Raw genomic sequence first — 13200 nt, forward strand, 5'->3', positions numbered from 1 at the left:
TTTTTATTGAACTATATGATAATAAACTATTTTAATGCTCAATGCATCAGCAGTTGAAACTTATACAGCAAAAAAAGGCGTTTGGGCAGAGCCAGTGCAAAGAGAGGAGTAAAGGGGGGGGGGAGAGGAGCCTCCACTGAATCACACGGGAGCACTCAGTTTACCACGACTCACTTCAGCCATTCTGCCTCCGACACAAGAGCAAGGAATCAAAATAAAACAAACAAACAATCAAAAATAAACCCTATCAACATTTTGTTCAAGTAAATGTACGAGGACAAGCAGAAAAACAAACACAGCATCACTACTACACACCTCCATGCACACCGGATCAACTCAGGGCCACAACGTACTTATCAATGCTAAATCACTATAATAATAATATTAATGACACACGATACAAAATGAAAGAATGGATAAAACAATCAATTAGAAATGTACTATTTGAAAAAAAAAAAAAAAAACATAATAAAACAACACTGATGGCAAAAAGTCTGTGCACTGACAAAAATACTTCAACACACAATTGACGTCCAGACACAGCCCGAGGCCAAAGATTCTGCAGTTTCACACTTTCAAGTATTGATGTTTCACCATATCACAATTTATCCAGAGAGGCAGAGTGAAATACAAAAACAAACAAACAAACAGAAACACAGAAAATAACAACACCACTAAAGTAATTTGTCATTCATCAGATCAAGATCACAGTTCAGACTGGAAAAGGACAAAGGAAAAACCCCAAAGTTCAAATCAGTTCATCGTGTGTGTGTGTGTGTGTGTGTGTGTGTGTGTGTGTGTGTGTGTGTGCCTTCACTGACACAGGGCAGAAATGCAGTTTCATAAAACATAGCTTTTATTAACATAATGAACCAACCATTAAATTAAAAGGGCAATAACTTATCACAGGGAAAGTTTCAAACCAGAAACAGTTGAGTGGCAAAAATCACGAGATATTTGTGAAGTGATGAGAAACACATCTGTGTTGTTCTTCTACTGATGTAGCAGAAGCCTTATAAAAGGAATCTGTTCCAATGATATGATGAACGATGTACTGCACAAGGTTGACTTAGTCAAATTACAGACTTATTCAACCGCGCACTGATCTCTATATTTAAACGTCTATGAAGAGTCATGAGCCACAGCTATCGAAACTAATAATAATAATAATAGTAATAATAATAATCATAATAATAATTCCTGATTGAGTGTGTGTTCTTGAGCAGGTGAGCTGGTGGAGGAAGAGGAATGGCTGCAACACCCACACAGTTGTCACTCACTCCTAGATTCTTTTCATGAGGGTAGACCGAACACTTCATCATTATTACCAATCGCTTTTTTCCTGCAGACCATTAAGTCATTTGATTTTCAACGCGCTGGGCCAGATGTCGCCAGCGTGACTACTTCACTGGGATATTTTGGTGCTGATCCTGGAGGCTAAAAATAGCAGACAATCTGCCAGACAGCACAGGGGGCTGAGTGCTCTGCAACGCTACCGTCTTCCTTATCACATCAGTGACGTCGCTCAGCTATCATCAAGCTTGGATTACGGTCATCTTCTAAATTACTTTTTGGAGACAAATCTATTCTTCAATCTCGGGCCGATGGCCATCTGGCCCTCTGTAATCGGCCCCTTTGCCTTATCTCCTTGTGACGATCTCCCCCGACAGATGTTGAACTGCATCAGACCGGCTGATTAACGAGAAAGGCCAGACAATGAAGCAGCGGTCGGCCGAGCTCACCTCCAACAACCCGTTCAGGAATCCTCTCAACCATGTTTCCTGTCAATGGTGGACTTCAAAATACTATCATGATAAAAATGTAAATTAGCACTTCGGGCTACTGCTTAGACAATTGTGCTTAAATATGACTTTTGTTTTATAAATATAATTATACTTAAAAAATAAACATCTCATATGTTACACATCCATGATACCAGCGGCATCAAGAAGTAATGCAAAGCAGTGGACCACTGGAGGTCACGACCAACAGGACTTTACTAAATGACTAAATTTACTTATTTGCAACAGCACAGGAAGTTTCTTTCAACTCTTTCAAAACACTCTGACAAATCCCCCAAAAAATTTAAAATGAAATCTACTTTTACGTCGCAAATTAAAATGAGAAATTATTTTTATCTTATAAGAAGGAGTTTGCTTGCCCTTCATGTGCTTCAGGATCCTGTGTTGTGTAATTGCCCTCGCTATCACTCAGCGGCCACCTTAATAACCACCACAGCTGGAGTGGCAGAACGCTGTCTTAGCTTTGAGTTCAAAAAACAACCAGAGAAGACAGGGAGAGAGAGAGAGAGAGAGAGAGAGAGAGAGAGAGAGAGAGAGACAGAGACAGAGACAGAGACAGAGACAGAGACAGAGACAGAGAGAGGGAGAGAGAGACAGAGACAGAAACAGAGAGAGAGAGAGCGAGAGAGAGTGGTTTCTGTGAACAAGTGGACAACCTGCTCAGAGTTAACCTCTTCGTGGGTCTCGTACAGCTCTGTTCATGTCAGGCCAAGGGCAAACTCCATGTTCAAGATCCGTCAGCCTGAGGAAAAACTGGTTGTTTCTTAATGTCACGTTGGGTTTCCAGGGATTGGAAAACAGTTATAGTGCAGATTTGACAGCAGGTTTTGGGGAGAATAGATTACAGACACATCTTGTGTCAAGGCACTTCTGCTGGTTAGGAGAGGGAGAAGCTTTGGAGGCTGGAGCGAAAAGGGGAGAGAGACGAAGGAGGACAGAGAGGCCCTGAGCGCAGGCACTATGCTATAGACTCCTCCTCTCCGCGGTGGTTGAGGTTTTACTCCAGACAGAGAGAGTCAGCAGGACGGCAGCTGGAGAGCACCACCTGCAGCCCAGGCAGGGTCCACAGTTGTGTGGCGTATTCAGAGCACCACGCTCTCTCCTCCATTCGAGGGATTCAGGCGCTAACGAAGCGACACCTCAGCTGAAACTGAAGCACACAGACAAGTTGAATTAACTGGTGTCCCTTTAAGCAAGCAGCCAGTCAAGTTGCAGTTTATACCAGTAGCTGTCCAGACCATATAGTGTCAATAAAGTTGGACATTAATTCTCCACTTCATACCACTATCTATTTATACCTAAATATCGCCGCCATCTTGCACATTACTGTCTGTAGTGATCGGAGACGGGAAGCTTGGTGGTGAGGTCACATGGATACACACACTCTGCCAGTCTTGACAATCTTGACTTTCAGCTGTCAATCATGACATTTCACCTTTATCATCGAATAACAAATTAAAACCCATCTGACTGGAACAATTATGATTTAAACAAACAAATGATTTCATCCATGATCCATCAGTTAACATGGAGGAGAAGGGGTTATGACATATACTGCAACCAGCCACCAGATGGCGAAAGGGACACTTTGGCTTCAATTTTGGGGAGAAGTAATTTCGTCCATCTTTATTTACAGTCTACGGTCAAAACTTGTATAATGTATTTAATAAAGACACCTGAGGTCTATTTAACTTTCACAAGAGCCAGAACACGTTTTGACCTTGAACATTTACCTTTGACCAGTTTTATCTTTATACCAAATTTACAGGAATTCCCTGATGGGATTTCTGAGCTATCGCATTCACAAGAGTGGGACAGACAGCAAAAATGTACGGGCCTCTGACTTCGGCTGACATGTGAGTGGATGGATAAAAACAAACAGAGCAACTAAGAAATTAATATTTGCCATTTTTGGGGGGAAATTCTTATTAAATGTCCGTTAAGATTTAATTTTCAACTCCAGACAAACTAAAAGGGGATAATGAATAACATGCCGTTTAAAATATTCACTGATAATTAAATCTGTTGATTTGTGTGTTCTGCTGATGACCCCAAACCAGGGCCATGATTCACTCACTTTAACGCTGCTGGATTCCTTGTCTGTTCTATTAATCACTGTGAGCTAGAATTGATTGCGACTGGGAGAACTGAGGTTGATTATAAATGGAACATAAATTGAATCTTTTGTTGCTTTAGGTAGAGGTCAGGATTTCTTTTCTTAAGGAAGCTCAGATGCTCCCAGCACCCCTATAATACAAATCTTGAAAGTAGGAGAATATTACTAATCTACTAACATGAGGAAAATTCATTTGATTCACTAGAAGTCACTGAGCTGTCTTCAAACGATGGAGACACACAGGGATTTTAGATTTTAGTCCGGATTTCACTTTCTGTCATACATTTAACACAAGCTTTCATTTTAGACCAAATATTGGCTGATATTATTCCAACAAAAGCTATAGAACACCTAATGGGATCCAAAATTTTAAGACGATACTATGACAAATTTGTTCATATTTGCAGTAAAAAAATACTGAAACCAGCAGATAGTTTTCTACAACAGTGCCTGGATGTGCTCTGTCAAAGCCCAAACTGATATTCCAACATAGTAAATTAAATGAATAAAATACTTACAAAGAGGCAGACAGAGAAATGTTGACGTTCCGACAGTATTACCTCCTGGTGTTACTGCTAAAAGACGTCTGAGGGCTTTTAAAGTTTATATTCTCGTACACACTCGACGAATCGTCATTTGTCATCCTACAACAAGAGAAGATATTCACAGAGAAAACAAATGAACAACTTTATCAGGGTGACTACAGTTTCACCAGGTTGAATTTGAGATTCCTTAATCTCACAGGAAGTTAAATTTAATTCCAATTGCATGGTGAAAGTATGATGGAGAACCAAAAAGGATGATATGAGTCTAAATTCAGAGGCTGCATTATTTGAAGGTTTTCGTTTGAAGACCAATTGCGTCACAGTGCCGTGACTAGATTGTCCCAATTTCGAAGGCTCCTCGAGAAATGTAGGATCCAAGGAGCGGATCCTTTCCAACCTATCTCTGGATTAATTGGGCTTCAGTGACAAATTATTTTCAAAGATGTAATGGCGCTGGCAAGCGACGACACTTCTAATGCCTGAGTATCACACTTCCACCCAACCGATTGCTACATTAAAATCAAGCGGCATTAAAACTTGCTCGCCATGTCCGACTTCAGCTCTTTAGCTCAGCAACAGCAATAAAGGCAGAACGAGCTGGTGATGTTGATAATAGAAAGCTTTATTCCAAAAACGTCTCGTATCAGATCCGCTTTCCTGGTCTACGTGGCCCACAGAGGAATAAGGTTTTATTGGTGGACTGCGCCCTTCTGTACAATGCAGCCTCTAAATTAAGACAGTTGTGGCCACCAATTATTGAAAAAAATACGTTTGTAATCAATACATTATGAGGCCTCTCTTTTTTTAGAAACATCATTTGACTTTTCAGTACTTTTCAGATTCCCTGTTTCATTGATTCTCTAATATTGTTCTGTGATCCTGTTTATCAATCAAACCATTGGCTGCTTAACCTTCCCTACTGTACGGTAGGAGTTATACTTACACAGAAGACGAGCGTGAGGATGCCACGCTGGGTTTGGATCTTGAGTTGGTCATCTGGGGATATTTGATATTGGAATATTCCCTCTCCTTCAACTTATTTCTCTGCAAAGTGTCAACAGGAGTGAATGAGTCCGATTCAGGCTACAACCCATGTTACACACTATAACTGTCCACATGAGCATTGTGAATATGTATCAGTATTAGTACCCGTCCATACTAACCCACCTGAAATGTTTATCACGTGACCATTCACGTATACAGCAAATGTGCGTGCCGATGTATACAGGAAGTAGATTTTCTACTCTGAAGTTGGCTGCTCAGTTACAGAAAATATCACAAACGAGAAACAACAATTGTGAAAAGTAAGACGAATGGAGCTGTAACTGGTCATTTGTGTTTCCATCATCCTAACACTGCTGGTAGTCAGGTCATGATTGATAAGATTATTTCCAAAAATCAGTTTTTGCCCGTCTTAGTTTAGATTTCAAACTAAAACTGGGCCAGCAGCGTTTCCAAACTGTTTCTCTTTTAGGCACTCTAGTGGTGTGGGTGGCAGGCGTGAACATAGCAGCAATGATGCATTTTAAAACTAGAACTAGAAAGTGGTTGTGTGGCTGCAGCCTCAGTTTATGGGATAAGATCCCTCGCAAAGACCTCACCAGCTGTCACAAGTCCAACACCTGAATGAAACTTTGAACAGTTCCACATTTAGTGGAACAGCCCTTAGGGGATAGTTGTTTGCTTCACTCGTCTAGCTGACATAACAAATGCTGCCGGCCTTCACACTCTGAGATCAACACATAAATGTTTTAAAGCCTTCGTTACTGTGCCATAAAAGTGTTTTGTCCTCAATCTAAAGTCACCATAGATCTTTGTATTAAAATGCAGTGGAGTACCTGCTCCTCCTCCAGTCTCTTCTGGGCCGTCTCTATGTACTGCTGCACAGCCATGTAGATGAACTTATACTGGGCCTCTGTCTGCACCATGCCCGACCTCTGCTGCCGTACCCTCTGGATGGTTTTAGGGATATCGATGTCACAATCTAGACCTAGAACACCCACACAGACACACATACAGGAATGAGCCCAAACATTCAAATTATAATAAAAAGTCAATTGTGTCACTTTTATATCTAAGAGTCGTACCTTGGCGGTTAATAATATCGATGAGAATGTCAACCACGATAATGGTGCCTGTCCTGCCGATGCCTGCACTGCAGGAACAACAGAGTGAAAAGTCAAACCACGTGTAATCAAAACCCCCCAAAAAATATCAAGGCAAACTTTTTTAATAATTCTATAGCTATCAACAAGTTTCATTAGGATCAAGAGTATCAAGGGTTTTCGCAAAACCGACATGTCGATGCAAGTAAAGTTTACGGATTGTAAGTTGGAACCAGAAATAAAGAAGCTTGATGTTGCATCAAATATTAAAATGATGTTAGATCACTCTGAGAACTCAAAGTTATTCTCTCCACAATAACAACATTCATTTATCAACAGCCCACTGATGAGTGAAAGAGTAAGATGTTACTGTCACTCCGTCATCACGTTTGAACAACATGTTTTGGTGGCTGGGTATTGTGAGAGACATGGAGCGAGACCGGGCTTTTCCATTCACATCTAATGGGCAAATCTGTTATATTAGTAACCAAACATGTCTGCTGTGAACGTGAAACACACCAGTGAATGTGTGTTGACAGCAAAACATCAAGATATTTAGACATCTGTTAATCCAGCTGGAATTCATTCATGATGAACTAAATCTGTGTCACATCTGACATGAAAATGATTCAGAAATATTGAAATTTCTCAGCTTGTTAAACCAAATCATAAATTATAACTCTGGTCTTGTCTGTCAAGACGAGGTGAACGTCCTTGCCACAGCAATTCAAACAACTAATTGTTTCAATTAGCTGTTTCAAAAGGTTTCAGTTCAAGTGGCAACACAAGGATTAAGTGTAATTAAGAGCCAGTGTGTTTGTTGTACAGAGGACCAGCTTTATGTGATGAGAGAAAATCTTTGCTAACTCTGTGAAGACCTGTTGCTGTAACAAAGACAAACTTTTGAAACTTAATTAAAGTGAATATCAATAATCAATTCAAAGCACATTTCATACAATTTAAATTTCATAGATTCATGTCAATTCCAGCCAGTTAAATGTCTGTTTAAAATAATCTTATAGAATCTTGCACCAAACAAAGGACATAATGTGTGTTTTAACTTGATAAGTGAAACAGGATCATTCTATCAGTTGTGAGGAGAATGACAAGGTGAACGGTAATCCTCCTTACAATGCACGCAGGTTCAATTTCTGTTTAACACATTAGTTAAGAGGAGAGTGCCACCTTGTGTTTTGTGTGGGTCTTAGAATAGTTTGTTTTCTTTTTCCCTTGTTTTCTTCTCTTTATGTAGATGCTTGTTATGTTTAGTGAGTTGTATTATATTTTATTAAGTCCCTCAATTTTTTTCTCTTCTTTTCCCTCTTTTTCATCTATAAACGTCAAAAAGCCAATTGCAACCTACAGAGCTTCGCCTAATGCTACTTTTTTGTGTAATGTTGTGAATGTCCTCTCAAGGACTTGTTTTATGTAATATAGTAAAGCTGCCCTCATGTTTTTAAGGCTATCAACCCTATGTGTGTACTTGAGTGTTCAAAGGAATACAGACTTGATGGAATTCTAATTACTGTTGTTGATTTCAGATTAGAAACTGTGTTAGTAGATCATCTCACTTATTCTCTCAACCTGACTGAGCCGTATTTACGTTAAGGCCCCACCACTGTCTCTTCCATGCAACTTAATATAAAAAGTGTCCCTCTGTCCCTCCTTGTTGTACCTGCAATGGACAACAATGGGTCCAGTGTCTGGAATGGTGCTCTGAGTGCGGTTGGCCTCCTCTAGGAACCAGAGCACACCGCCAGGCTCGTTGGGTACCCCGTGGTCGGGCCAGCTCAGATACTGATAGTGCCAGATGTACCTCAGAGGCTCCTTCTATAACGAAGACACAACAAAAACAAATATTTGAAGAGGGTGGTCCAATTTTTCATTACACACTTACAGTATCATTGTTTTCTATCTCTGTTGTCTTCATTCTGTCTCTTCAGTGTATTCTCACAGAACCTCACTGTAAGACAACACAACATCTACAATCATCATTCCACACAGAGACACACTGTGAAGTCCAGAAAAGCTTATATGATACTTCAGCAGTTTGATTCAATCCAAGAAGGTATTTTTCACATTGATAGTCAGTAAAAAACGTCGGTGTGCTCACTTTAACTATGTGACTGCTGTGATGTAGGAATAATCTCTGGTAGTCTGCCACACTGCAGCTACACCAGCACTAATCAGTATCCCTGAATGCAGGAATATGCTTTTTTGCAAAGTTCGAATTGTTCCTTATTTCTTACAGTGGACTCTGGAATTAATGATTAGGATCAGAAAGGAGGATTAAAGCAGCCGGGAGCCGTTACTATAAACAGTCAGTGGAAAGGGGCTTGGGTAGACTTCTCTGTCCGCTTCAGTCTCCTGCTTGACAGTAACCTTGATTAACTACAATATCTCAAGGAATAAGTGATGGTGGATTAACTTCGGCTCAACTGTGTTTCTCGGACACACACACATTACAGTTTGACTGAAGCATCACTTGGGGGCAGTCTGTGGAGACATTTTGCCAGATTGTTCTGAGACAGGATTAGTAGACTGAGCTCCAGCATTGTAGTTTTGAGTAGAATACATGTAGAATACATGAATAGAAATATACAGGATATTACATCTGCACACTAACCACAAGAAGACTGGGTGTCCTCAAGTTCCACACCATTAAAAAAGTCTCACTGCTCTGATCAAGTAAAAAAAAAAAAATCAGTGCTATACAAAATAAAAAACCTTTTATTTACTATTATTTGACTAATATTTTCAGGTATAAATTAGCAGCACTAAATCAAGTTTTTCATTATCTAAAGCTTCAGTGTAAGAAAATCTCAAAAATGATTTGTAAGAGCTTGGGTGAGCTTTTACTTTCTACTATTTCTGAATATGCTTCTTGCATTGTTCAGGGCCATGGAGTCAAACCTCCTGTAAACTCAAGCATGTGTTAGAGGATTGAGAGATTGTGTGTGAGGGTGTGTGTGTGTGTGTGTGTGTGTGTGTGTGTGTGTGTGTGTGTGTGTGTGTGTGTGTGTGCGCGTGCATGTGAGTGGGTGAGGTGTTCGATAATCTGACCCTAGGTCAGTGGGTCAGCTCTGACTGAGAACACAGGTCTTCTTACCCGGTCCAGTCGGGTCACCTCCAGCTTCCTCAGGATGTAGTCTTGCGCTGACTGCTCATCCATGTTCCTCACCAGCACCTTCCCAAACTCCTTGCTGGCGTGGAGGTCCGGCCAGTAGCGCACACATTTGTTCTGAAACAGAGGAAGTAGTGAGAGAGAGATAGAGAGAGAGCAGAGGGAGGGTGACACGCATTAGACAATCTAAAGAATCAGCTCATCTCAAGCAGCTTTCCAATCAGCTTAACTGTCATACTATCCTTGTCAGCCGTCTAGCTCTCCCTCTCTCTCTCCCCTCCCCCACACACCCTCAACACACACACCATCATCCCTGCTAGGCATATCCACCCATCTCTGTTGGAATCAGATAATGCTATCAAGTGCACTCTTTCATCTGAAAATGAAGAAAAAAATGGTTGATGGCATCACAGTTAACCAAGACAAATGGGCTAAATCCGTAAGGTACCAGTGTCGACACAGCTGGTTTCATCGGCCCTGTTATGTTCTTTCACTTGTTAAAGGTGGTGATTTATGTCATGTTATGTTTAAGATTTGGGTTGTTTCGCTCCCGCTCTCACAATGAAATCTTAAGTGTCTGATTACAAAACGTTCTAGGCCCTTTCCTTTTCTCTATATATATGCTGCCCTTAGCATCAATCTTTGAAAAACATAATATCTCCTTTCACTGCTTTGCTGACGACAATCAAATATACTTGCCCCTGAATCACAAAACTAAGACATCAATGCAGCCCCTCCTTGAGTGCTTAAATTACGTAAAATTATGGATTTTCCTCATATTAAACAACATAAAACTGAGGTTATCATTTTTGGACAATCTGAACTGCAAAATGTTGACATTCTTGGGCCGTTTGTCTTCTTATATTCGCTCACCTGTAAAGATTATTCAGGTTTTTTTTGACAGGGCTTTTCATTTTGATAAACAAATCTCCTCAAGAGTCAGAGGTAGCTTTTTTTCAACTGCGACAAATTGCAAAGGTAAAGGTCTTCCTGCCACAAAAGGACCTAGAGACAATTATACATGCGTTCATAACCGCCCGTCTGGATCACTGTAATTCCCTGTATATAGGCTTAGACAAAGCATCCATTAAACGCCTGCAGCTAGTCCAAAATGCTGCTGCTAGCCTGCTGACTAGGACAAAAAAGGGAGACCATATCACACCCATGTTGCGCCTCCTACACTGGCTTCCTGTCTGTCACAGGATAGTTTTTAAAATCTTACTTTTAACTTTTAAATCTCTTAACAGAATGGCACCGTCTTATTTATCAGAACTTCTTATTATGCACAATCCAGTTAGGGAACTGAGATCAGCCACTCAACTGCACCTCGACAAACCAAAACTACTAACAAGAGGAGATCGCGTATTACCAGTGGCCGCCCCAAACCTGTGGAACAACCCACCACTTCACATGAGTTCTGCCCGGTCTTTAACACTATTAAAATCACTATTAAAAATGCACCTGTTCTCACAGGCTTTCCAGTTGAGTGCGTCTCAGCTCAGCTGATTTTATTCTTCTTATCGCATTTCTTATATTTTATTTTGTTTAATATTTGTACTACTATTTTTAGGGTTAGGGTTAGGGTTGTATTTTATTTGTATTACCTGAACTTTATTGTTTTAGGTTTTAACTATCCTTTGGTCGTACCACTCCACCTTTAAAGCACTTTGGTCAACCAAGTTGTTTTAAATGTGCTATATAAATAAATTGACATTGACATTGACAAAACACCCATCACGGATCACAGATCTCCATCATAACAAATAATCAATATCAATCAGTGGGTTATTGAAATAAGTGAATTAGCTTCCTAGTTTACCAATATATAAGAAATCCACATTTCACACCATTTATCTCCACCATCTTACTGACTATTTGCTTTATTTTTAAGCAAAACACTCACCCGCCCTCGCTCTACCTCCTTTGTGGTCATGACAATGACGTGGGTATTCTCCTGATACACCATCTTCCAAAAGTCATTGACTGTGTTTTGTAGGCAGCCCTGGGTGGCGATAAAGACTTTGCAGTCGTCCATGTGGCGTCCCTCTTCATGCAGACTCTGTACAGCACATAGAGTTATACACTTAATGTAGTAGTTTTACTCTGAGACGTTAGAATCCTATTCTCACAGAAATGGCAATGATGATAAAGTAAAATATAAAGAACTATACAAAATATTTCGAAAATAAAAAAATCTATTATTATACATTACATAATCTTCGTGACTGATACATTTAATGTTTTCAATTTATGCTGAACTAAACCGAATTTCAAAATAATTTTTAAAGATGAAGCTCCCCTTTACTCCCCTTATATTGAGTGTTTGCTGAATGCTGTGTAATAATGTTATCAATCAAGCATAGGGGTTGATACAAGGTTTGTATGATTCTGAAAAGACTCACTCTGATGTAGTTGGCATTGATGTAATCTGACCCAGGAATATCTGGATCCACTTCCCTGAGTTCAACACGAGTTGTGTCGACTGAAAAAAAAACAAGTCAAACCGTCATTACTGCACAACAAAAAGTTCACCTTTTTCAAGTCAAATGATGTCTAATGTCAAATGATAGGCTGTGAATATTATCAAAACCAAATCTTGACACTTAGCGGAGGCCTCTATATGGTCTGTCGTATATTTGTGTCACTGTTTCCACAGGAAGTTGGAGAGACAGGAAATGGCAGGTTGCTGCTTGACTCACAGGGGAGGATATTCTTGTATCGGTTTTTACTCTTGTTTTCTGGCTTCTGGCCGTCTTTCCGGGGATAGAGCAGTTTGCACTCCTGCTGCTGAAGTACCTGATGGTTGATGAAGAAAGAAAAAGGAGACTGTAAAGAAAAATGACACATTTTCCAAGGAGGTTTGAAACTAAAAAGAACATCCCCTGTAATGTGACTGCTACTGGTGAGGTCATTATGCGTCAACACTGAGTCTAAGAACTAAAGAAGAAGAATTATTTTTTCAGAAACAAAACACTAAAATACACAAATTTGGGATGCATATCTGATCTTCTCTATTAGCTGTGATAACCAAAACCAATGGTATGTCATACATATGAAGCCAGATAGACTCATCAATATGTTTGCACTGTTTTCCTGACTTCCAAGAAACCTATGAGGTAGAAACACATATGCAACAAATGTACATTTTTTTGTATAAATTCAACAACCAGACAATGATCATTTAATATGATCTTATTGACTAACAAACTGTTAAATACTTGTATTGGTTCAGTAAAAGCCTATTAATAATCCATTGCTTAATATATACTCAAAAATTTAAAATATTCGCATTTATAACATTTGTAATATGTAACAGTTGCACAAAAATGACAAAAACTGAAAGAACACATAGGAATCACATTTTCCAGCTCTTAAATTAAATCTCATTTGATAAAGGTGTTGAAAAGTGTTGACCAACACTATGAGCTGAAATATCAATATCCCCATATTGGTTTTAAATTATGATTGATAGCAATCATTTTGTTGTTGACAGTTTTGAGGATACATA

At 39.7% G+C, this 13200-nt stretch overlaps 1 protein-coding gene across 2 annotated transcripts in view; it reads right to left on the reverse strand.

Moving 5' to 3' along the window:
• Positions 1-443: 443 nt before the first annotated feature.
• ptpn11b (protein tyrosine phosphatase non-receptor type 11b) overlaps positions 444-13200 on the reverse strand; it is a 37970-nt gene continuing 25213 nt past the window's right edge. For both annotated transcript variants that reach the window (XM_062391703.1, XM_062391702.1), the window contains exons 7-16: positions 12392-12488; positions 12095-12174; positions 11596-11751; positions 9678-9809; positions 8244-8398; positions 6551-6618; positions 6302-6453; positions 5407-5507; positions 4437-4562; positions 444-2952 (exon numbers count right to left, since the gene is read on the reverse strand). In XM_062391703.1, the coding sequence (XP_062247687.1) occupies positions 4475-4562; positions 5407-5507; positions 6302-6453; positions 6551-6618; positions 8244-8398; positions 9678-9809; positions 11596-11751; positions 12095-12174; positions 12392-12488 (1029 nt within the window). In that variant the 3' untranslated portion in view covers positions 444-2952; positions 4437-4474. The remainder of the gene's footprint in view (positions 2953-4436; positions 4563-5406; positions 5508-6301; positions 6454-6550; positions 6619-8243; positions 8399-9677; positions 9810-11595; positions 11752-12094; positions 12175-12391; positions 12489-13200) is intronic.

This window comes from Platichthys flesus, chromosome 7, assembly GCF_949316205.1.
Source record: "Platichthys flesus chromosome 7, fPlaFle2.1, whole genome shotgun sequence".
In the NCBI taxonomy this organism is placed as follows: Eukaryota; Metazoa; Chordata; class Actinopteri; order Pleuronectiformes; family Pleuronectidae; genus Platichthys; species Platichthys flesus.